The 23,351-nt window shown below is 41.5% G+C and overlaps 1 protein-coding gene across 1 annotated transcript in view; it reads left to right on the top strand.

Moving 5' to 3' along the window:
* LOC131702140 (leucine-rich repeat neuronal protein 2-like) overlaps positions 1-20,639 on the top strand; it is a 29,473-nt gene extending 8,834 nt beyond the window's left edge. The window contains exon 2 of the mRNA XM_059004223.1: positions 16,562-20,639. Coding sequence (XP_058860206.1) covers positions 17,036-19,177 — 2,142 coding nt within the window. The 5' untranslated portion in view covers positions 16,562-17,035 and the 3' untranslated portion in view covers positions 19,178-20,639. The remainder of the gene's footprint in view (positions 1-16,561) is intronic.
* Positions 20,640-23,351: the final 2,712 nt, after the last annotated feature.

Genomic DNA, 23,351 nt, shown 5'->3' with positions numbered 1-23,351 from the left:
TATTAATATACCTTTTTTTAATTTAAAAAGCCGGTGGCATGTGTTGGACTACAACACAACTACTTCATATAACAAATGCAAAAAAAAAAAAAAAAACTGCTTGGTACGAGTAACTAGACCCAGTGAGCTGTCTATTATTAAATGCTGTGGCACTGAACGCTCAAATTTGCACAACGCAGTGTCTGTTGTTGAAACAGGGTAGCTTTTGAAAACATAAAGAAATGTTGCTTTATATTCAGACCATGAAAATGAAAAATAGTCCCCGAATCCCAGCTATTCTTCATAAGAAACACGGTGAATGTGAGCTCAATACCTTCCAGTTATAAACCTCCACCGACAGTGCTGAGAAGCAGTCTACTGCTGGAAGGAGGCTGTGTGCATTGTTAAAGGGTGGATAAACACTCATATATATTCCACATCCCATTGCATTTCAAACACAGGCAGTGGCACTTAAATATGGCAAGATTGATGGGGACGCCTTAATTATGCTGCCATCAGCTGATTCTCAACATAAAAAATATTCTCTCGCCAAGTAAAGGGGATGAAAAGCTGCATCTAGTCTAACGCTAGCACTCACACACACACTCAACTTTCCTGGGAACTCATAGATTAAAAGACAACCTAATACAACATTGCATTTTGTGTGCAGAGGAATTTGCTGGTTCTCAGATACCCAGTAATTCCTCACTTCCCTGTACTATACTGAATTTCATTTAATGGTTCAAGAATGGACTTACAGTGATGCACTAAATTTGCTATACTGTTCTGTACTTTTATTTAACTTTCAGGATCCCATCAACTGCCCTGCCCCCCTCCAAATTAGCTCAGCTGGGGTGTCCCAGGACAAAATGTGAGGGTTGGTACACGTTTGCCATCAGGATCTTGCGATTTTGCCCAAGCATGAGAATGAAGGACAGCACCCCTGGTGGTTTCAGACTGCGTATCTGTTCAGCTCTGTATGGAGTGCATGTTCTGCACTAATCTCTGGTTAGCTAGCCTGGCTTTGTCTTCAAAGGCCCAGCCCATGACAATAACGGGACAATTTCTGCATTAAACTACCAATTTGAGCTGTCAAATACTGTCCTACTCCGTACTCCCTGCTCTGGTAACCAGGGTGTGATTAATAGCACAACTCAACATCCAGAAATTCTCCCTTGTCCTTTTTAAATCGACATTAGGCCATAAATTATTTATGAGCAGTAGTCACTGGGTTTTGTAAACGCTTACTGCATTAACAATAAAAGCAACACTTTTTTGGGAGGTTTTGGGACTGGGAAGCAGGAGACTATGTGCTTTGTGCTGAGAAACTTGTAGGGACAAAGCATGACCTGGTGGTTAGAGTGGAGGAACCGGGAGTTCAGTGTGATCTTGTAGTTAGAGCTCAGGGACTGGGAGTGCTCTCATTGGCTGCTGGAGTATTGACATTGGTTGGCCCCAATGTTTTTAAGGTGTCAGTGGATATTTAAAGTGCTTCCTCGCTTATTTATTTGATACCCTGGAGAACCATGTCAGTGAGATTGATTTTCCTTGAATGAAACTGTAGTGTTCAGGTGTGCTATATCCTGGGGACCGAATCAAGGCTGTTTTCCACCACAGTATCAAAGCAATGGGTTGAGTGCATTGAACCATAGAAGGGCTATTAGAGAAACAATTTGTTTTTCCCATCTCTACGGTTTCTATGCCAGGCTCCTTTTGTCATCCCTTGTATCAGAGTTTGAATTTGAGAACAGCAGGTATCAGCAGGTACCACATTCATTTTGCTATGTGCCATTCATATAGCATTATCATCATGGTCACTTGCCTTTTGTAAAACACTGGCCTCTTGCAGAGTGCAGTAACCTCTGCTTCTGGGGGTGAAAGGTCATCATGCCACACTTGCTGTTTAATTAATGCAGACTGCAGCCTCTGCTTCCTCAGTGATCCGTCAGGAGGCAGATCGAAGCTATATGCAGTGCGCTGAGGTTATTTATCTTCGACACTTCCTGTGCAAGAACAATCAGAAGATGATATTGAATTAACCCTTCTGTCTCTATCCCTGTGCAGTGCAGTCTATTCTCAAGTCATTACAGCAATCAGTCATCACCCTGCACTTTAATATTGTGAAAATCTCCATGCCCGGCTCCCCTACACTTTAATAACGAGCACCAGTCTAAACACACCACTCCCAGCTCTCCTTCACCATGGATTTTAATACTGTATAACAGGAAATTTTGGCTGGTATTAAATTTGGCGGATTTGCTATCTTGGTAGATTTTGACAGTTTTTGAATTGAATTGTTTTTTGAATTCTATTTTTAAATTTCAAAAACATTCAAATGCATGTTTACTTAATGAAATCTGTCTTCTAAAACAGTATCTCATTTACAGTAACTTGTTATAGCATCTACAATGTCACTGCAGCAACTTGGAGAATAACAAAGAAGGTCTTCTAAAGATGAGTTACAATATTTATCGTTATATAGTCCTTCATTGTAAGATACCAGTAATTGGAAAGGATTAGCTGCAGTTCACTTTAACGATAAGACAGTATTGCACGTGTGCAAACTTTAACAATAAAGCCGAAGCAAAAATGCTTTAAATTTTAAACTAATTAATAGACTAGCAATTTATTTTAACATATTTTTTAGAGACGTTGCGATACCTGCACGGTGGGTGTCTTAACAGTAGTATCTACAACGAATTGACAATAACAATCCAAAGCAAATTTGCTTTTGCTACAGACTTTCTGGAATAAACTATTTTGGCTGTTACAATACTTAATTAACCCCTTGTAAAAAAAAAAAAAAAAGCAGTCGTACAGGTACAACAGTAGCAGGCGCAGTTTACACTGCCTCAGAGTTCCTGATCGCATCATGAATTCCAGATTTTCTAAATCCATTGATGTAAATGTCCGGCCAGCTTTTAATTTTTTCAAGCAAATTGGCTTCATCACACTGCCATTTTCATATTCACTTTGACGTTTGACACATTCTTTCCCTTGCCCAGTGCTTCTTTAACCTTTGTTGCATACCAGTCTGTCAAAGGCCAGGATTACTCACTGTATGCTACACTCTGATTGGTGGAAGAATTAATGGCGATCCAATCAAAACCACCAATATAGACAAAATGTCCCGTTATACGGTATCATAATAAGCGCTTAAACATTCCAATTGTTAGTATTGAATCCTAATACTGATGGATTCCATGAGCGACAGCATTAAAATAACACTGGAGTGTGTAAGAGGCTAACAATCACAGCCCTTCCCCCTAACAACGACAGTGCTGTTTCCTTTTTTAGATGTGCTTAGCTGGAAGAGTTTTGGCTTACTGGTTCCCACAGCTGAGATCTGGCCCGGGGAGATCAGAGGAGAGGAGGAGAGAGAGAGAGAGAGAGAGAGAGAGAGAGAGAGAGAGAGAGAGAGAGAGAGAGAGAGAGAGAGAGAGAGAGAGAGAGAGAGAGAGAGAGAGAGAGAGAGAGAGAGAGAGAGAGAGAGAGAGAGAGAGAGATATCAGCAGATGGGCTGAACCAGGGAATGGGCAAAACAGGACAGTACAGGACCTTTTAATTAGGGACACAGCTTTTAAGAAGGAGTACGTCATGTGGTAATGTCCTGTGCGCTTTGTTAATACTGAATGTTCTAATGGGGTTCTTGGCTCTAGGGAGTCATATCTCAACCTGCTTGACTGATGTTTTTGTTTCACTTACTACACCACCATCATATTGAATTGGAGATATGTTCTAGAATAACGGATTAGGACTCATTTATTTAGATTTAAGGAAGACCCAAGACTACTGTCAACATGTACCACACACATGAGAGAGAACCATTGAATCAATTCATTAAAATTAATTATTAAAATTGGCGTAGTCAAATGACAAATACTTATTTGACTGGCCACACTTGTCTAAGGAGGTGTTACATATGAAAATATGTTCCCTACTCCTGTTGAGGAAGGCATAGATGTCAGCAATTGCTTGTGATTTCACGGTTTCTATTCATCACCTGCAATTTTTCCAAGCAGTCTACTCAAGGATGTACTTAAGGATGCCATAATTACTTCATCTGGATAAACCACTATGCATCAAGTCAAGGACCCTTGCAAAACTTGCTAGTCAGTCAGTCACTTCCTCAATCCAGAACCGACTTACAGTCTACCGGAATACAAGTCTTAATTTCTGTCAGAATTTCATAGAACAAATTTGTCATTTGTTTAGTGTCCAAGAGCAGTTTTTGCAATACTGTTCTCAAAATTGGCAGCAACCCCTTGTCTGTTTTGTAAAATTGGGAGGAAAAAATAGGTCTATTCCAAGTTGGGTTGGATGGAAATTTAATTTAGCTCAGCGAGTGGGAGGGAGTGAAAGAGAAGCTGAGAAAAAGACCCATCTGTGTCAGTTATTGCCTTCAGGAGGAGAGAGGGAGAAAGAAAAACAGAGAAATTGTGAGGGAGAGGGAGATACTCCACACCCATTGAAAAGAGACTGCAGTACTGTAATTGTTTGGCTGTAGGGATGATGATGATGATTGCTTTAATTAAAAGGTAATTAGCACCAATGGCTATCCATTCTGCTTGATGCCCGGGGGTGGGTGCTGAGTTGGTTTAGTGCAACCATGCCATGTCTTATTATCTAGCTCTGTTAATTACCCTATTGAGAGCAGCCACCATTGTCTGCAGGATATCTAGGGGCTGTCGGGGGGGGGGATGTGCTAGTAAGAAAGCCTCAGATCTGTGAAGCCTCAGCAAACACATATAACACATATAACACAAACCCACCAAGACATCAGCCAGATGAATTCGTATCTCCGCAAGGGTTTCTCCAGCTTCTTGTCAGGCCTGCATTTTTCAATACCTCTCCACTTTACTCTTGCTTCTCCCTTCTTCCTCATCCATGTGGAAAACCAGTATATGTGGAATATAAGTATCTATGCATCAGGTATATAGCTTTATATGAAGTCATTAGCAAAGCTTCTCATGCAATACAATATATGCCATGCTCTCGCATTCCACATGGGCAGTTCAATTCAAAGGAATTGGAATGAGAAGTAATACAGGTTTTGACACATTTTGTAAAATGCATTTTCTAATCTCTGCAGAGGGACTGGGAGGAGGCAATGAGGTTTAATAGTTAGAGGTGAGAGGTGAGAGACTGGGAGGAGGCAGGGTGGATTTGTACTTTGAGCTGAAAGGCTATGAGGAGACAGGGCTGGCTCGTGGCTAGAGCTGAAAGATTGGTAGGAGGCAGTAAACGGCTTGTTGCAGGGAGATTCTCGATCGGATTGCAATCTGCTATAGCCAACAGGCGGTATTATTTAATCAAAGTTAAACTCCATCGCCAGAGCCTTACGTTTCCTGGTTCAGATTGAGCGCAAGAAGCAGGTTTAGTGTATCAGTCAGCATATTGGAGGGGCCTGGTGATCCATCAAGTCCACACAAATCAATACTCTGGCCCCCTAATAAAAGGAGCAGGTGGCTGGCGTTTCAATGACTGCAAAATCTTATAAACGTATTTTGTTAAAAAGAAAATTGCAGGGACACTTGTTACTTTGCATCTGTGTGTGATTTTACGTTGAGATCCTCAAAGATCTCATTGGATCACAGGAACAATTGGTAAGAATTAAAAAACCTACAGAATGCACCAAGCCGTTTTCTAGATGCATTACTGTTCAGAATAGGTATGGCCTGGGTTTGCTCCAGCCTTATGGTGTCTCTGTGGTATTATTGGAGTAAGCAAAGGTATGTAGCTCATTTGTAACAATTGTAAGTTGCCCTGGATAAGGGCGTAAATAAATACATTAGAATGCATGCCGTTGCTGCCACATTCACATTGTATCCAGCAGGTTGTGCTATAATCACTAATCCCCCTGTCCAGAGTGAGTTTCAATGCCCTAGACTTTCTGGGGGCCAGAAGGCAGTTAATCAGTGGCCTCAACTCCCATTTTTTTATTTGAACTCATGGGCACTAAAGAGGCATCAACAACTGAGTTATATATTTTATTTGTATCCCTTCAGAACTTTGCAATGGAGCAGGCTTGGCACCAAGTGTGGTTTAAATTAATGTAAAGTGCTATTGCCTGAATCTGTTCTGAAGGTAACTGGTCTGAAACAGGTGCTCTCTATCCCAGCTTTACTTGTCTCTGCAGGACATGTCTATGCCGGAGAGTGTCTGTTTAATGAGATCGAAAGCAGCTGGTGCCAGGGAAAAGCGAGTGTTTACTGCAGAGGGCACCGGCAGAGCCTGCAGTCATCCATCAGCCACCGCGCTCAGGAGATTAATGAGCACAAGCATACACACTGAGAGCAGGGCTGCACCCACCCACACACACTGAGAGCAGGGCGAGAGGAGAGAGGGATGCACCCACCCACACACAGTGAGAGCAGGGTGAGAGGAGAGAGGGATGCACCCATCCACACACACACACTGAGAGCAGGGCGAGAGGAGAGAGGGATGCACCCATCCACACACACACACTGAGAGCAGGGCGAGAGGAGAGAGGGATGCACCCATCCACACACACACACTGAGAGCAGGGTGAAAGGAGAGAGGGATGCACCCTCCCACACACACTGAGAGCAGGGCGAGAGGAGAGAGGGATGCACCCTCCCACACACACACTGAGAGCAGGGTGAGAGGGATGCACCCTCCCACACACACTGAGAGCAGGGCGAGAGGAGAGAGGGCTGCACCCACCCTCACTCCTATTGACAGCAATGTTGATCACAAAGGATAAGAGGAGAGGAGAGCTGCACACACACAAACACACGTTAACTCTTAATCAAGTCACTGTTTTGACACATATTATAGTATAACTAATGCCTCTTAACCTCTATAAAATACACAAAAGGTACTTAGTTAATGTGTATATTTTTTGGAAAGAGAAAAAAAAATACAGTTTCTGTCCTCACTTTGTTGGTAAGAAAAATGTCCTCACTTATATAACAGAGATACACAGACACTAAAAGCTATGGTGATTGTAGCAAATCCACTCCTAACTGCTACATGATGAACATGCATGAACAGGTTTCCTCTCAATCCTAAAGCAAGTGTCTTAATTTCAGACCTTGCATAATTAATTAATAGTGCTTAATACTACCTCTCCCCACAGTATTATCGATACTGGAAATGCTCCATCTAACAACTAACCTGTTACATATACTGTACAAACAGGTGTTTCAATTGAATATGTAATCTGAGCATCTCAAGTTCTTGTCAAGAAACATTATATAATAACGATTTACTATCTTCTGCTCAGCAAGTGCGATCATTGCAAAAACAAAGACTTGTGTTCCTCAAACATGCTCTAATCACTGTGTGGGCGTGTTCATTCCCTTCTCCCAGCATGGGCGGTAAACAATAACACACACAATTACACACACCCAAAAACAAATGTGGGCTGAATCAAACAGTACTGCAGATGTATCCCACACACAATTAAACAGGGAGAAAGAGAAGGAAGAAGGTGAGTTTTAGACAGATTGAGGTGATCAAACACAAATCTCCTTGAGGGTTTCAATGAACATCACATGTCTTGCATCCCAAATTCATCCTGAAACTATTTTTTTTGTGCAGATCATCAGGTTTGCTTTTTCATTCCCTTTAATCCCAGTAAGCCCTGTAATCAGCTTAGCTGTGATGGGCTGCTAATGGAAACTGCCCCCCCAAGCAATGGTGCTGGAATTGCTGCATCCTGTCTCAAAGACACCAGCTCACTTGAAATCACACACTATGTTAAAGCAATGAAAAAGCCTCCCATTCTCTGTAAGTCTTTGTTCGATCCAAATACAGACCAGAGGGCACATTACCTAAATAGAATTTCAGTTTCTATACCATTAGAAGCCATTCTACCTTTTATTGAAGGACATTTTATGTAAGAAAAAAAGAAAGTGCACGAAAAATAAGTTCATGCATTAGTGCAAAGTGACCCCATTAAAAAAAAAAAAAACGAAGGAAAAAAAACCTGCTGTACTACTGGCAAGAGAGACCTAAATGAAGATTAGGGCAACGCTATAGCCATTATAAAGTATAATAACTGGTAGAGTTTAATTCAGGCCAGATCTTATTTAACTATTGGGAATACCTCTTAGCGGCACATTTTTGGTCTCAGGTGGCCTCCATTTTCTCTGGTGTGCCACATTATACTTGTTCAGAAACATCATTTTTCTCACGCCAACAATGAAGATTTATGCATCTAGATAGATCTGCAGAGGGAAAACTAATATAATGCAACACAATCTAATTTATGCTATGTTGAGCTTCACATTAAGTGTTTGCTTATATATAGATATTTCAGTTCATATTTCAGCCACGTTCATCTTGAATACAAACTGCTCCCGATTTAGCAAACCATTAGCATTGACAAAAACAAGAGCCAGTTCACAAGTCTGAACATACTTTCCCGGGGGGGGGGGGGGGGGGGGGGGGGCGTTGGGGGACGACGACACTGTCTAAACCTGGTCTTACTATCTAGGATCCCAGTGGAATCCTCATGTTGTCACATGTTGTCACTGTACCTCAATACAGAGTGAAAGCTGCTTATTGACTGCTCAAGGGACCGTCTGAAAATTATCTTGCAGACTTCGCGCTATGAAATCCAGTACAGCAAAATGCTGCACTATATTGATTTATACAGGAGTCGTTTCATGTCGGATTAACCAGTGCCGCCCCCCTGCTTGACTGTCTCAGATTTTGTTCAAATTTAATGCGTCATTGAAATAATGTTGTTCGATACCACATGCAAAATTCTAGCTTAATATGTAGGAATCATGTCTCCAAACTCACATTAGGCAACCTCAGTTTAGGCTACATATTAACTAGATTGCTTTAAGTTCAAATGCCATTTGCTCTCCTGTCGTGTTTTGAAAATCTTAAAGCAAGGTTGCATGCTACCTTGTTCTTGCTATTTCCTCATGTAAAAATCAGGACCAGTGTAGTGATTTTCCCTGGATCCTAATGTGCTACACCCAGCCTGGAAGACTGTATTTTAATACTGCTAAGCACCAGCTCGCCACAAAACACCAGTAGAGGAGTGAGAAATGACTGCTATACTGTATCACTGCAATTAGTAGTTTGTTAATATAACCTAGTTAGTCATTCCTTATCTGCCTCTTGTTTCCTGGAACTACTGGGGATTTAAATCACATATTAATTGATTCACTCCAGAGGTCTCTACATTACTTGTATTGAGTTGCTCAGTAATAGAAATCATTTCTTATAATTTGCTTGTCCTCTACATGCAGCATGTTATTTATCTGATTTAATTACAGTTACAGCACCAACATAAGATCACACAAATTAAATGAGAAGATACAGACAGAGCATAGCATATGGGCAGCAGTGTGGAGTAGTGGTTAGGGCTCTGGACTCTTGACCGGAAGGTTGTGGGTTCAATCCCCGGTGGGGACACTGCTGCTGTACCCTTGAGCAAGGTACTTTACCTAGATTGCTCCAGTAAAAACCCAACTGTATAAATGGGTAATTGTATGTAAAAAATAATGTGATATCTTGTAACAATTGTAAGTCGCCCTGGATAAGGGCGTCTGCTAAGAAATAAATAATAATAATAATAGCAGAGTCTAATTTAAATATACCAAAATGTATTTGACCAACGATATCTATATATATATATATATATGTATATATATATGATTAATAATGTTAATTTCTAAATCTTGCATAAAAGATCATTGAATAATAAAAAAAGAAACCCCACAACAGCACTATTATTTTCTATTGCTTAATAAGTTTTCCAGAGGGCTGCTACTAAATGTAATGAGGGTGTGTGTTTGGGGCTGGTCATAAAAGGTATCAGCCTATTTAAATCATGTTCATGACTAAACTTAAAGCACTGGATTTGATTGTAGAAAGTGTAAAAGCCCCCTGAGATGCTACTGCACTGGATAGCAGTCAATGGTATGATGCTTAAATAGCTCTTTACATGTGTTGTTCATTACAAGCTGTCCTGCATCACTTCAGCCTGTAAGTGGAGTAACACCCTTTAGCCATGGTCTATAGCTCATTAAGTTTGATTTAATAGAACTTGTATGCTGGCTTTGCTAAGTGCGTAGTGTGGTATAGGCAAAATTAAAACCACAAGTAGCACTTCACACTACAGAGCAGGAACAAGCATGTAATAAATGTGTAATTACCAAATGCTCTCTTGCTTTCACACTGCAACTACTGTCTAATTGAATGGGATTTTACTTGTAACAACATCATATAGATCATTTCCATATAATTACACACTTATGTACCTAGTTATTACCATGTTTTTACATGGTTATGTATACCCTATTTAAAGTGCTACAAAAAAACAGTGCTATAGTACAAGCATAGTAAAGCATAATGAAAAAATAGTAGAAGCTTGAGAAACTGCACAATTACTCTTCAAACTTAGCACTGGGGTAGAAATTTCTGTTCTTTAAACAGTATGCATACCATACAGTACATGTTTATTATGGTTACAACTGTTCTTTATGGGTTTTTAATGTGTAGGTACCAGTTTTTGCAACTCTACTATTGTGAGAAGGGGGCATCTCAATACTTCTTGAAAGATAATTAGCATTGTTGAACAAAAGAGTGCTCACCTAATGCACACTGTATTTATAGCTTTGAAGGGCTTCCTTGTCAATACTCTGTGTCAAAGTTGTAATCATTACTATAGATTTTAAACAAAAGGTTCCTTTTCCACCTGGGCCAATTAAAAAAATGAATTTTCCTTTCCTTGAACAGATGCCAATCAATTGCTAATTTGTCTCATCTGGTTTCATGAATGTGGAACTCAACCGACACTGTGACATATTGACCAGAAAAGGGTGGATTGAGAAAAAAATCAAAGGAAGTACTGTTTTAATAGTGGTGATTTAAAAAAAAATAGTTTTGGGCATCTTTAAAAGCTTGTTCAGTGGTAACAACGCACTGGATACTGAAGTAACCTACAGCTACGTTCCAGCATGAATGTGACAGCGCGGCGCCTCTTTCAACCTTGACCTCTGTACACCAGAAACAGTTTAAAGTATATTTATGTAAATTTAAAGCAGCATTGTTTGTGTTGATTATATATGATAAATGTATTGGTTTGGTTATCAAACAAACAAAAAAAAGCCTTGCATGTTTTTTGCCCCACCCCAAGTGTAAAACTAAGAATTCTCCGACAGCATATGGACAATCCATGTTTTTCTCAGCAAACGGATTCCTAGGATCCCTGTTCATGACGAGAAAGAGTTTAACTGAGTGCATCCTTTTGATATGTTTGATTGCTCTCGCAGCAGTATGGGTAAAAATAGACTGAATGGCCTTGCCCTGCTATATGTCCCAGGAGGAAGTGTTACAGTGTTTCGATAGATCAGGCTATCGGAGGATTGGCAAACTCTATTTAGAGTAAAGCCATACAGTCTCAGCAGTCCGATCAGTCTTAGCCTAGTATCAGCAACCTTACCAGTCTCAGCAGTGTCAGCACCAGTCTTACCAGTCCCAGCAGTGTCAGGACCAGTCTTACCAGTCCCAGCAGTGTCAGCACCAGTCTTACCAGTTCCAGTTGTAGCATCAGTGTCACCAGTCTCAGCACTAACTTCAGTAGCAGTGAACCAATGAAGGTATAACCCCATCTGCTTATTCATATTTATAAGTTCTATTCTTTTTGTCCTTTTAATATCACATATTTCTAGCAGTGTGAATAGAGTGATTTTAGGTTGGTGTTGTTTCTGCTGGGAGATTTATTTAAAAAAATATGTGTCATGAAGGTGAGTCACTGGGTAAAGAGTTAGCAACTTATATTGCTTTGCAGTTTGCATTAATAGCCTGCAGGCTTCATGAACAGGATATGCAGGGTTTTCAGTAAAAATCTATTCCTAGCTAGGTCCCTGTAAATACTATAAACAAACCTTAATAAAAAAATGTAAAACATATTTGGGTAACATTGTCAGTAATTCAACTACAGCTGTGTCAGAACCAACCCAGTTCCTATTGAATTGATATAATGAAAGCATCAACTCAAGAAACCATCACTATTTATATTGGTGATATTATTAAAATGTGCTTATTCATCATGAATTTTAGATATAGGGGTTGTCAGTCTATACAGCTGTGTCAGACCTAATTACTACTTCATTTAAATGGGATAGTAAAACATATGCATTTTTATATGCAAGTATATTTGAATTACAAACACACCATAAAGTTAGAAAGCTCGACAGAGGCTCGACATAACGTCCATTGCAAGCATCCAGTTTCTAGATATGAAGATGCTAGCTGCCCAAGAACGAAGCACAGCTGAGACGTGCAAGGGTGAAGGTGTTCACTACAACAATTACTGGATTTTCATCTGAAAGCTCAGGGGGTGGTGAATGCGGTTCAACGTTGGCCATAGTAATTGAAGTATTTCACAGCACTTCACCCACAGGACCTCAAAACCCCATGCATTTCATAACCTGCTATAACATGGCTCATAAAATATAAATAGCAAGTCGATTCCTGACTCCCATGAAACATTTATCACGGCATATTTTTGACCTAAAACCCTGCATAATGATGTGTTCATTACTTCGTTCAATAATAAATGTATCACTGATTAATGGAATAAAGCCTGATGAAGTGATTAACGATAACAGGCAAACAAGCATTGGTTGTTTTGTATAAACAGCAATATAGGCAGTAACAGTACAAATGGCCCTTTCTTTTTATTTCCTAAATGCTCTGATGACCCAGGAGGCATTTAAAACTATCCATTTTATCTGTGTGCTTTATGGAATCTGCAAGGAAAGAGCATGAGCTATAACGAACACATTTAATTAGGGACAGAGGCATGGGGAGGAATTCTAAATCGGATCCGGTGACCTCGCTGGGATGGGAGAAGAAAAAAAAAAAATCCATCACCATTCAAGTGAAGACGCCTCTCTCGGCTCCTCAGCTCTGATCGGGCCTTAACGTCTAGCTGCTCCAAAACTGACAAATTAATTAAGCAATGTTTGTTAAAAACATCAAACGCAGAAGTATTCAGACCTGGATTGTGACTGTGAGCCACAACAGTGTACTGTATTTTTCTACCTGCCACTTCAATAAGAGACACTCCATTCTCAGGTCTCCAGGACTGATCAACATGCATTTGCAACCGAGTGCGAAATAATGCATAGGACAAATATTCTTTGACAGAACAGTTAGAACACATTCTTGAAGAGCACTTCCCTGTCTATCCAGCCATAAAGAACAGCAGGACACAGAGATTAGTGGGTGCTGGGTGGGAAATACATTATTTAACACACGAAGCACAGCTCTTGGTGACACATTTCTAGTCACTTTGTGTTTAAAGCTGCTCATAACACCTCTGTGTCTCATCCTAACAGCTCGTGAAATTATTCCAGGGAACCTCTTATAGGCTGGTGAGGTTATACAATAGAATGGCGTAGGCTGTCCGGGAAGTGTTTGATGGATGTCAGAAATCAGATGGAAATATGGCACTTTGTAAATGAGGCTGGAAGCAGAGTTTTCACCTCCGACAGCAAGGGAAACAATTTCAAGCATATTCAGCCCGTCAATATTTAAAATCGGCTGTCACTTGTGATCAAAATCTACGAGGTGAGAACTGAACATTCATTATACTCACAGCAGGTAGGATGTGCTTCACAAAAGGCAAAGGGGTTCAACTAATAGGAAAACACATTGTATTTCTATCTATGTATATATCCCGTCTCCGCATGTTGAATTATACATTGGAATTTGGCAAGTCTACATATAAATATGTAGCTCTAACATCGAACTTCTCAATCTGTCTTTGTTTATTTATATATTCGCATCTAGATTTTATACGTGCAGACAGTTTGCGTTTTACCCTCCATTTAAAAGATGCATTCAATCATTTAACACTAGCTTATTGACAATATTATGTCCACCAGCAATAGCAAGTAAAAGTGTTCAGTAGGTCTACTCAATGTATCTATTACTGCAACAAATGAACAACAGATAAGCTCCACTTGTAAATTACACTATGTAACACAATTTTTGTTCCTGGGTAGTAAGTGTTATTTCCTAATTGCTTATGCCTCAAAAGTATAGAAAATGGCTATTATTCCCCACAAACTTTGCTTTTGTGACCAGGAGTGATATTTTGAAATTTACCTATTTCCAATGAGAAAACGGGCAAATTTGTGTCTTTTCATTCACATAAAGTCAGAAAAAACAACATGTGAATCCAAATTAACATGTATTTATACTAAAGTAATACAAAAATGACTACAAAAGATTTAGAAGTGAGTAGTTTTTCGAGATTTATGATTATACTGTAAATCACTTTCACGAATCAGCCCCCAAATGTAGTCTCCCATCATGTTCTCGTTATACTGTCCTTCATTGACAGCTCATCCACGTGCCTCAAAGCCGTGCTGCTCCATAATGGTAACAAGTACCCGTCTCTTCCCCTGGCTCACTCGGTGCACCTCAAAGAGGATTACAACAGCATCAAGACCTTGCTGGACGCCTTGAAGTATGATGAGTACGGCTGGGACCCCCGGAAGGTGCTGATGCCACCACTGCACATCAAATTGGGCCTTATGAAACAATTTGTCAGAGCTCTAGATAAGGAGTCGGCAGCCTTCAAGTACCTTCAAGACTTCTTCCCTAAGCTGTCTGAGGCAAAGGTCAAAGCCGGTGTCTTCGTTGTACCACAGATAAAGAAGATCCTGGAGTGCAATGAATTCCCCAAGAAGCTCACTAGTAAGGAGAAAGCGGCTTGGAACAGCTTTGTCGCAGTGGTTCGGGGCTTCCTGGGCAATCACAAGGCCGAAAACTATGTCTAGCTGGTTGAGACTCTGGTGAAGAACTACGGCACAATGGGCTGTAGGATGTCCCTCAAAGTCCATATCCTTGATGCTCATCTTGATAAATTCAAGGAGAACATGGGAGCGTACTCGGAGGAGCAAAGCGAGTGCTTCCACCAGGATATACTGGACTTCGAACGCCGCTACCAAGGACAGTATAACGAGAACATGATGGGAGACTACATTTGGGGGCTGATTCGTGAAAGTGATTTACAGTATAATCGTAAATCTCGAAAAACTACTCACTTCTAAATCTTTTGTAGTCATTTTTGTATTACTTTAGTATAAATACATGTTAATTTGGATTCATATGTTGTTTTTTTCTGACTTTATTTGAACGAAAAGACACAAATTCGCCCGTTTTCTCATTGGAAATAGGTAAATTTCAAAATATCACTGTCCTGGTCACAAAAGCAAAGTTTGTGGGGAATAATAGCCATTTTCTATACTTTTGAGGCATAAGCAATTAGGAAATAACACTTACTACCCAGGACCAAAAAAAAATTTGTTACACAGTGTTATTAGACATGCTCTTGTGAAGGTCTTAAATAGGAGAGGGGGTCATGATGAAAGCAACGATTGTTATTACTAACGGGATAAATACGCTTCACACAACTTCACATATTTCATCCAAACTACATATTCTTGGCATCAATTCAAATTCAACTTCGAATTTCTAATCTTATTTAAATAAATAAATAAATAAATAAAAAATATAATTTGTCATATTTTTGTCTGCAGTCAAGGGAGATTTTCTTGGCTGATCATGCGTTATCTGGTCTGGTAGATGTTTGCAGAGCTGTCTTTAATGCGTGGAATTAGTTCTGCAACATTACAGCTACTTTACTCAGATTGTTTGCTACAGCTGGGATAAACTTGTGGAGGTTTAACTTTGATGTCCTTGGATTCATTTCTAACAGAACAAAACCATGTATCCACTGTTTTCCAGGAATGGATTACATAGTCATGTTGTTGATGCTAAATCACTGGGATCCTGTTAAAGCCAAACTTGACAAAGTTTTGAGATCAATCAGCTACTAGGAACTGGACGAGCATAGATGGGCTGAATGGCCTCCTCTTGTTCGTAAATGTTCTGTTGTTATGTTCTTACAGTTGTATTAAACCGTGTTTGGTACTGTAATGTGGACTAACTACTGTCCAGAAAGGGTCAAGTTGAGACTTGGTGACCTAAACCAGATTCACAATCAGGACTTCTGAGTTAAAAGGCTGTGCTATAAAGCTACTGAGTCTCCAAGCCCTTCAGCAACCAGTGGAAGTGTAGTGATTTAAAGTACGGACGAAGACAACAGATGTCGTCTTTTTGTTTGGTTTCACTTTTGTTAATTCTTTTGTCACATCCTGGTGACTTTTTAAAGCTCCCCAGTAACCTACATTAAATATAGCTTTCTGAATCATGTCTAACCTCCAAGTAGATTTAGTACACCAGAGTGTAGCCAGCAACAGTCTACCTCTGGTGGATGTAAAAATAACATCAATAAGGAATACCTCATAGAACAAATGTGGTATTTCTTTTCTCCACAGGGAGCAGTGTGCTGCAAGGGGAGAGGTTAATAGGGTTATGCTCTAGTGTACCAAAAGACATGATTGTGTTCATTCAACATTTCATTAGCTCTAAAATACTGTGCAAGTGCTGTTTCATTTGAAGTACTGGCGCTGTCGACGGTTTGCATTCAGTTTTGTCAACGCATGCCTCAAATGCTTAGAAAATCCTTACTTGCCAAGTTCTAACCACATTTTTTCTGTCTCTTCCTTTCAAGATGTGCTCCTGAATGAAGTTTGCCTCGTCTTCTGTCTTGTCGACCCCAGGATGTAAACACACAGAGCGAGAGAGAGAGAGCGCAAGCTGCAGGAAGGTGTGTGCGTGACACACCAGGTTGCTCTGTTGGATTTCCATAGCAACTGGAACTGTCTGGAAACTTTTTACAAACCTCGTCACAACATCACAAAAGAAGACCAGTAGAATCATTGAGACAAGACCACGGAAGGTTCCACTATATGTTACTATATGTCATTTGTGTTAATGAACTTCAAGGGAATACAAAAACAATAGAAAACGATAGACATCCAAGTGAACAGAAAGAACCACCAGAACTGCAACAAAGAAAAGAAAAATATATATTATAACAAAATCCTATACCACACTACAAATATACCTAGAGACTGTGACTTCTCATAGGTCGAGAAAAACTAAACAATAAAAAAAGATACCATTAAAAATTAAATACATTGCAATGAGATTTCTGCAAGTCCACCTGCTCCTCGGAGTCACCAGCGCTCTGGTCATCCAGTCTGTGCCCTGGAAGGTCCCCTGTCCTCGGCAGTGTGTGTGCCAGATCAAGCCCTGGTATTCTCCTCGCTCGGTTTACAAAGAAGCCCCCACCGTGGACTGCAATGACCTCCTGCTCTCTCGTTTGCCCGATTCCCTGCCCGCCGAGACCCAAACTCTTCGGCTGCAGAGCAATCTGATCAGCTCCCTCGACCAAACAGAGCTCCAGGGGCTAGCAAACCTGACCGAACTGGATCTCTCTCAGAACAGCTTCACCAGCGCACGACACCTGCGCATCACGGGAATGCCCGGACTCCTCTGTCTGCATCTGGAAGAGAACCAGTTCCGGCACCTCCCAGAGGCTGCCTTCTCAGGTTTCCCAGGCTTGCAGGAGCTGTATCTCAATCACAACCAACTAAGGAACATCTCCCCTGGAGCTTTCACTGGCTTGGACAACCTTCTCCGACTTCATCTTAACTCCAACCGCCTTTGTGCGGTCGACCGCCGCTGGTTCCATGCCTTACCTCATCTGGAGGTCCTGATGATCGGAGATAACCCTGTGGAAGTCATCCAAGACCTAAATTTCAAGCCATTGGGGTCCTTACGCAGCCTGGTCCTGGCTGGCATGGGCCTGAGAGAGCTCTCGGAGTGGGCGTTCGAAGGATTAGCCAGTCTAGAGAGTGTTTCATTCTATGATAACCGTCTGACCAAGGTGCCCAAAGAGGCCCTGCAGAAGGTACCCGGGTTGAAGTTCCTGGACCTGAACAAGAACCCCATCCAGCTGGTTCTGCCTGGAGACTTCAGGGATATGCTTCATCTGAAGGAGTTAGGACTGAATAACATGGAGGAGTTAGTTTCCATAGAGCAGTCAGCTCTAGAGAATCTGCCTGAGCTAACCAAACTGGAGATCACAAACAATCCACGACTATCTTACGTCCACCCACAAGCTTTCCAGCGCCTGTCCAGCATGGAGAGTCTGATGCTTAATAGCAATGCCTTGAGCGCTCTACACAGACAGACCATACGTTCCTTACCTGGTCTCCAAGAGATCAGTCTGCACACCAACCCTATCCGTTGCGACTGTCTGATCCGTTGGGTGGGTGCTGAAGACGATAGGCCTGTCCGTTTCATTGAGCCTCAATCCACGTTCTGCTCAGAACCACCGGAGCTCAAGGCAAGAAGGGTGAAGGAGGTCTCTTTTAGAGAGATGGCCAACAGCTGCTTGCCTTTAATTGCCCCAGGAACTTTTCCTTCTCATGCACGGGTCAGGCTTGGTGAGAATCTGGCTCTACATTGTCGGGCCTTAGCAGAACCAGAACCCAGCATCTATTGGGTCTCTCCCACAGGCCAAAAACTTTCCCCATCTGAAAGTTATGGACGATACAAGGTTGGATCTGAGGGTACTCTGGAGGTCTTTCGGGTTACCCTAGAAGAGGCAGGACTTTACACTTGTGTGGCACAGAATTTGGTTGGGGCCGACACCCGCAGCGTTGCTGTGAAAGTTATCGGGGTTGGGAAGTCTTTGATAAGTAGCATCAAGAGAGGCGGTAATAGCATAATTCTGCAGGCACGGGAAGTCTCAACACAATATGCTCTGGTTACCTGGCCATCCAGACAAAACGTCCCTTCAGCATGGCTCTCCTGGTTGGCTAACAGAAGTGCTGAAGACCAACACAGTGCCCGACTGCTAGCAGGAACCAGAGGCTTTAACCTGACACACCTGAAGCCCAACACCGAGTACAGGGTGTGCCTGCACCTTGGTCCAAACGATACCTCCTGCCTTCATTTCAGGACTAAAGAAGCCGCAGCCACTGCTGTATCTCCCGACCTGACCCCTGCAGCTCTTCTTGCAACCTCTGCTTTGCTCCTGCTGCTGGCAGTCAAAGCTTGCCAAGGAGGGCCCTCTTCCAGCCTGAAAGAAGAGGAGTGCCCAGGGCAGGAACAATCGGAGAAGCCAAGCATCTGCCCCCCAGTGCCCACAGCAGGAGAGTGCCATCTGGACATCCAGCAGTCTCAGAAGCAGAACTCGGCTAAAGACTGCAGCAGTGTTGACAATGCCAGCAGCACTAGTGACAATGTTCAGAACATTCAGCCACAATCGTGCTGAGTTGGGCAGACCGCAGCTGTGATGCTACACCAACAACGGTCTCAACGACCCCCTCTCCTTCTGAACAAAAAAGAACGGATTGAAACTATACCAGATGGATGTAGCTTTGCATTAGAAACAGCAAAAGGAACACTTTACCAGTACAGTGTTTTAAAAGGAAGACAATATGATTTGTATGGTTTTTAAAATGAGGGATTGGGGTGGAAGAAATATATTACTCAAGATGTTTTCTTTAATATATAGAATTAAATAAGTATGTAGGCTAAAAGGAGACATGTTTTAAGTTATCTGTGTCAGTGCTGCACCAGTTGGTTTCTCTTAGCACTATACCCAAACTTGATAAGTACCATCAGTTCTGTGATATAGTTTGAGAGGATCCTCTCAATCCTATTCCTTGTCTGGATTGGGTACTGTCAGGGCAGTGACTAGAGAATAATGATAATCAGATTCCTTACAGCATACTGCTTAGTGAAGATATTCAACACACACACGCACCCACAGTGTCTGGACAATTCCCAGTCAATGATGCAGACAATTATCACACAGTGAGTTCCCAGAAGTCCCATCTCTGCTCCATTTACTATACATTGGCACTTAAAATGACATTTGAAAAGTTCAAAACACTGAGTGTAACTGCTCACGCTAAAAGACTAAAGCATCTCCACTTAGTCTACTTCCAACCATGACTATAACAATGGAGTATTCCCCAATATATACTGCACAACGGAATACAATAGCCCAAAAAAATTCCCCCTTACTGGTATCTTGTATTGTATATCCCATTAGGTCTAAATGTCTTTCTATTGAAGAACATTGACTGATTACAGAGAGTGATCTCTCGTGATCTGATCTGGAGTTTATTTAGGGGGATAAGGGATAAGATTAAATATCAACACTAGGTAATATTATTGTCATGTTGTTTTCCCCAATTCACTGTACTCTTCAGATACTGTGCTTGTTCTGTAAATCACACTCTTGAGGGGTGGAGGTAGTCTACCATTGCCAAAAACACAGAGGGAAGGGCGGAACCAGATCCAAAAAGAAACCCCAAAAAGGTTTCTCCAACCAATCAGAGAGCTACTGCTGGGAGGACTGCGGTATCACAACCAATCACAAACATACAAAGAGATCCAATAGCCAATCAAGAGTTAGTGCTGGGTTAAACCAGAGATCAACAGAGGATTAACCTGGATCCACACTTTCCTTTGAAGCGGTGCTTGTTGAGGTTCCCATTAACAAGATGTCTCTGCTTTGTTTGATTTTGTAAATGAAGTGGTCAGCGTGTCCCCCTAGATTCAGAAACCCTCTCCCTCCTCATTTTAGTTTTTTTCTACCTGTGACTGTAAATAAAATGTTCTGAATTTCCTACTCTATGTGCTGCTCTTATTACGATGAGAATGTAGATGATGATTGTGTGTTAAATTCTATTTTGAGCAATTATTAAAACTTTTTGGAATGAAAACAGGTTGATAATAGTTTTCTTGTGATCATGTCTTGTATGAAACTCCATAGCCAGACTGCTACCCCAAAAATAGGCAAGTGTCAGACCACAGAAATGAAACACAAATGAACAGAAACCAGAACCAGGACCAGGACCAGTTAACTGTTCTGCAGGAGTTATTTTTCCTAAACCTCTATACATGTCTACTAAAGAGAGTGAAAAGCTTAGTTGCAGATTGGTTTGGATACTGCAGACAGAACCGGCAGCAGTCCCAATTTGAAAATGGAACAAGATGCAATCTGCGTTTTCATCTACAGTAGTTTCAGTGCAGGTGGAAGCATTACATTATCCTCTGCTCTAACCCCTTAAAAGAGTAAGTAGTTAAGGACTTGGTTTACCTACCTGGATCTCCCCCTGCATTGCCTCCCGTTTACAGTCTATAGTGGTTAAACTGGTAATCAAACCCAGAATCTCACATATAACCACTATCCCACAATGCAAAGTGCAGTAATACCTAAGGTTTCACAGACACCGATTAGGACTAACCTTGGACTGCCTTACCTAAAGTAACCTTAAGTAGTACAATTTTAGTGCTAATCTGGGTCTCTGAAACCTTAGTGTACCTGAACAGAGGCTGGGCGCAACAGTGAGCATCTTAGCCACAATAGAAGAGAGACAGGCTCTTCTGCATTTGTGAGTTTAGAGCTTTTACTCTCATTCCATCTCACCGACAGGGGAAGAATCCGTAACGGCACTGCATCACACAACACTAGCTATGTGTTTTACTGCACCTTGTCTTTTTGCGCCTGATGGGAACTGGATCCTAACTCAAAATCAGTTTTGGATGCAAGATAAGGATTTGCAGACCCCAGAGTGAGACATCTCACATGTGCGTGTCTTCCCCCTGAAAAAAACGGCCAGTAGAAAAGGACATGAGCAGAGGAGCAGCTGTCTGTGTTTCAGGAGCAGATGGTGACCTTAACCCTTCCCCTGTTGAGCTTATTCATGGTTCTGCACAACTAAATGGCAATTACCACTAGAAATAGTTTATCTAAATGGAGAAATCGGGAGCTATCAAAGAGTGATTAATGAGCACCAAGAGAGCTGAAAGAAATTCTTTTCCCCTGAGCCTTCTCTAGATATACTCTGAGATTGCTTCTCACAAACAAAGCAATCAAACTCACAATCCGCATACACAGCCCAGTGCTTTATCCAGAGCTACTCAAACCCACTTCCTTCCACGATGCAACCTGCTAAAGACTAGAATCTCGTAATGCTGATAAAGTTGTCTGAACAGTCAAATTTGACCTATAAAAATCTATATTCCAAAATACATGGAAAAAAAAAAAATGTAATAACACAAGGCTCCCTTTTTCTTGTTTTTCTTCCTCCTGTTTTTAAACCCGGAAAGCTTGTATAGGATAATGATAGAAAAATTGATTGTGAAATCTATTTAGCCTGGCTATTGATTTTCTCATAGGAGACCAGACCGGGTGTGCATGTGCAGTAATAGAATATGAAATGGAAAGCAGAGAGAAATGGGATCTGACACTGTCTAATGGACTGGAACTGGGCAGAGTCAGGGGGATATGAGAAAGAAACAGCCCCTCAGCTCTACCTACTAGGGCACACTGCACCACCTTAGTGTCCCATTTCAAACCGCTAAGCCGCATGGCCTCTCCCTAGATCCTCACCTTTAACAAATGAGGACAAACTGATTACTTCCCAGTCCCCCAGCTTAACCACCAGGCCTCACGGCTTCCACTACTGACGCACGGCCAGGCCTCTTTATTGTAGAGGTCGTTGCTGCAGTTCCAGCTCTGGATTCTCCTTACCCGCTCAGCCCTCCCTATACAAACTAATTTGCAAGGTAGAGTACTTGGGCATACAGAGAGTGTAGCAGGGCTTTCAGCCGTCTCCTTGCAATTATTTCTGAAAACTTTACACAAGTGTCAAGCTGCTTCGCTGTGCTGTCGACAGTGCAGCTGGGAAAGGCTCCAAGCGAGGTTTAAATATTTAAATCACATGGGGGACACGGACCCGGGATAAGGCTAATGCAGGAACCCCCTTAACCTCAGAACATTTCACTATGCAAGTCAGCAAGTATTGAACAGGTTAATGACGTTATGGGTATAAGGGACCAGTGTACTTCTGCACTCTGAATATTCCCATGACTGTAATGCTTAAGTCCGAGGTACTGCCACTTGTGTGACCATCACATGACTGCCAAAAGTGCTTTTCGTGAAAAGGCTGTTTGGGCAGAACTGTGAGGTTTGCTACAGTATTTCACACAGCGCACCACCTTCAGTACAAAGGAAACTGCTTCTTACTGCAGAACAATACAACAGTCCAATCGATCAAAAGCATCGCTCCAGATTAAATATTTGATCAAACTTCACAATCATGCCTGGAATGACCCCTTTTTTTCATATAAAGCTCCTTTGCCCTTTGAAAATATAATAGTGCCCCCTCGAACTACACTTTCTTTTGTACATTAGCTTTACAGCTCATCTTATTTATTTTTTTAATTTGTATTTAAGGGTCAAGAGCCAGGTCTTATTGACACCATGATGCGGGAGTTACTGTAAGAACTAACAAATCCTTTATTCCCATATAAAAGCAACAAACATTACCATTTTAGCATTTAGCGCATATATTTTTTTATAGCCAACACCCATTCAGGTGTGCGGGGAAAGAGCATTTATTTGTGTATTTTAACCTAAGAACTGTAAC

The sequence above is a fragment of the Acipenser ruthenus genome, chromosome 29, assembly GCF_902713425.1.
Source record: "Acipenser ruthenus chromosome 29, fAciRut3.2 maternal haplotype, whole genome shotgun sequence".
NCBI lineage: Eukaryota > Metazoa > Chordata > Actinopteri > Acipenseriformes > Acipenseridae > Acipenser > Acipenser ruthenus.
This window is presented reverse-complemented; position numbering and strand designations above follow the sequence as displayed.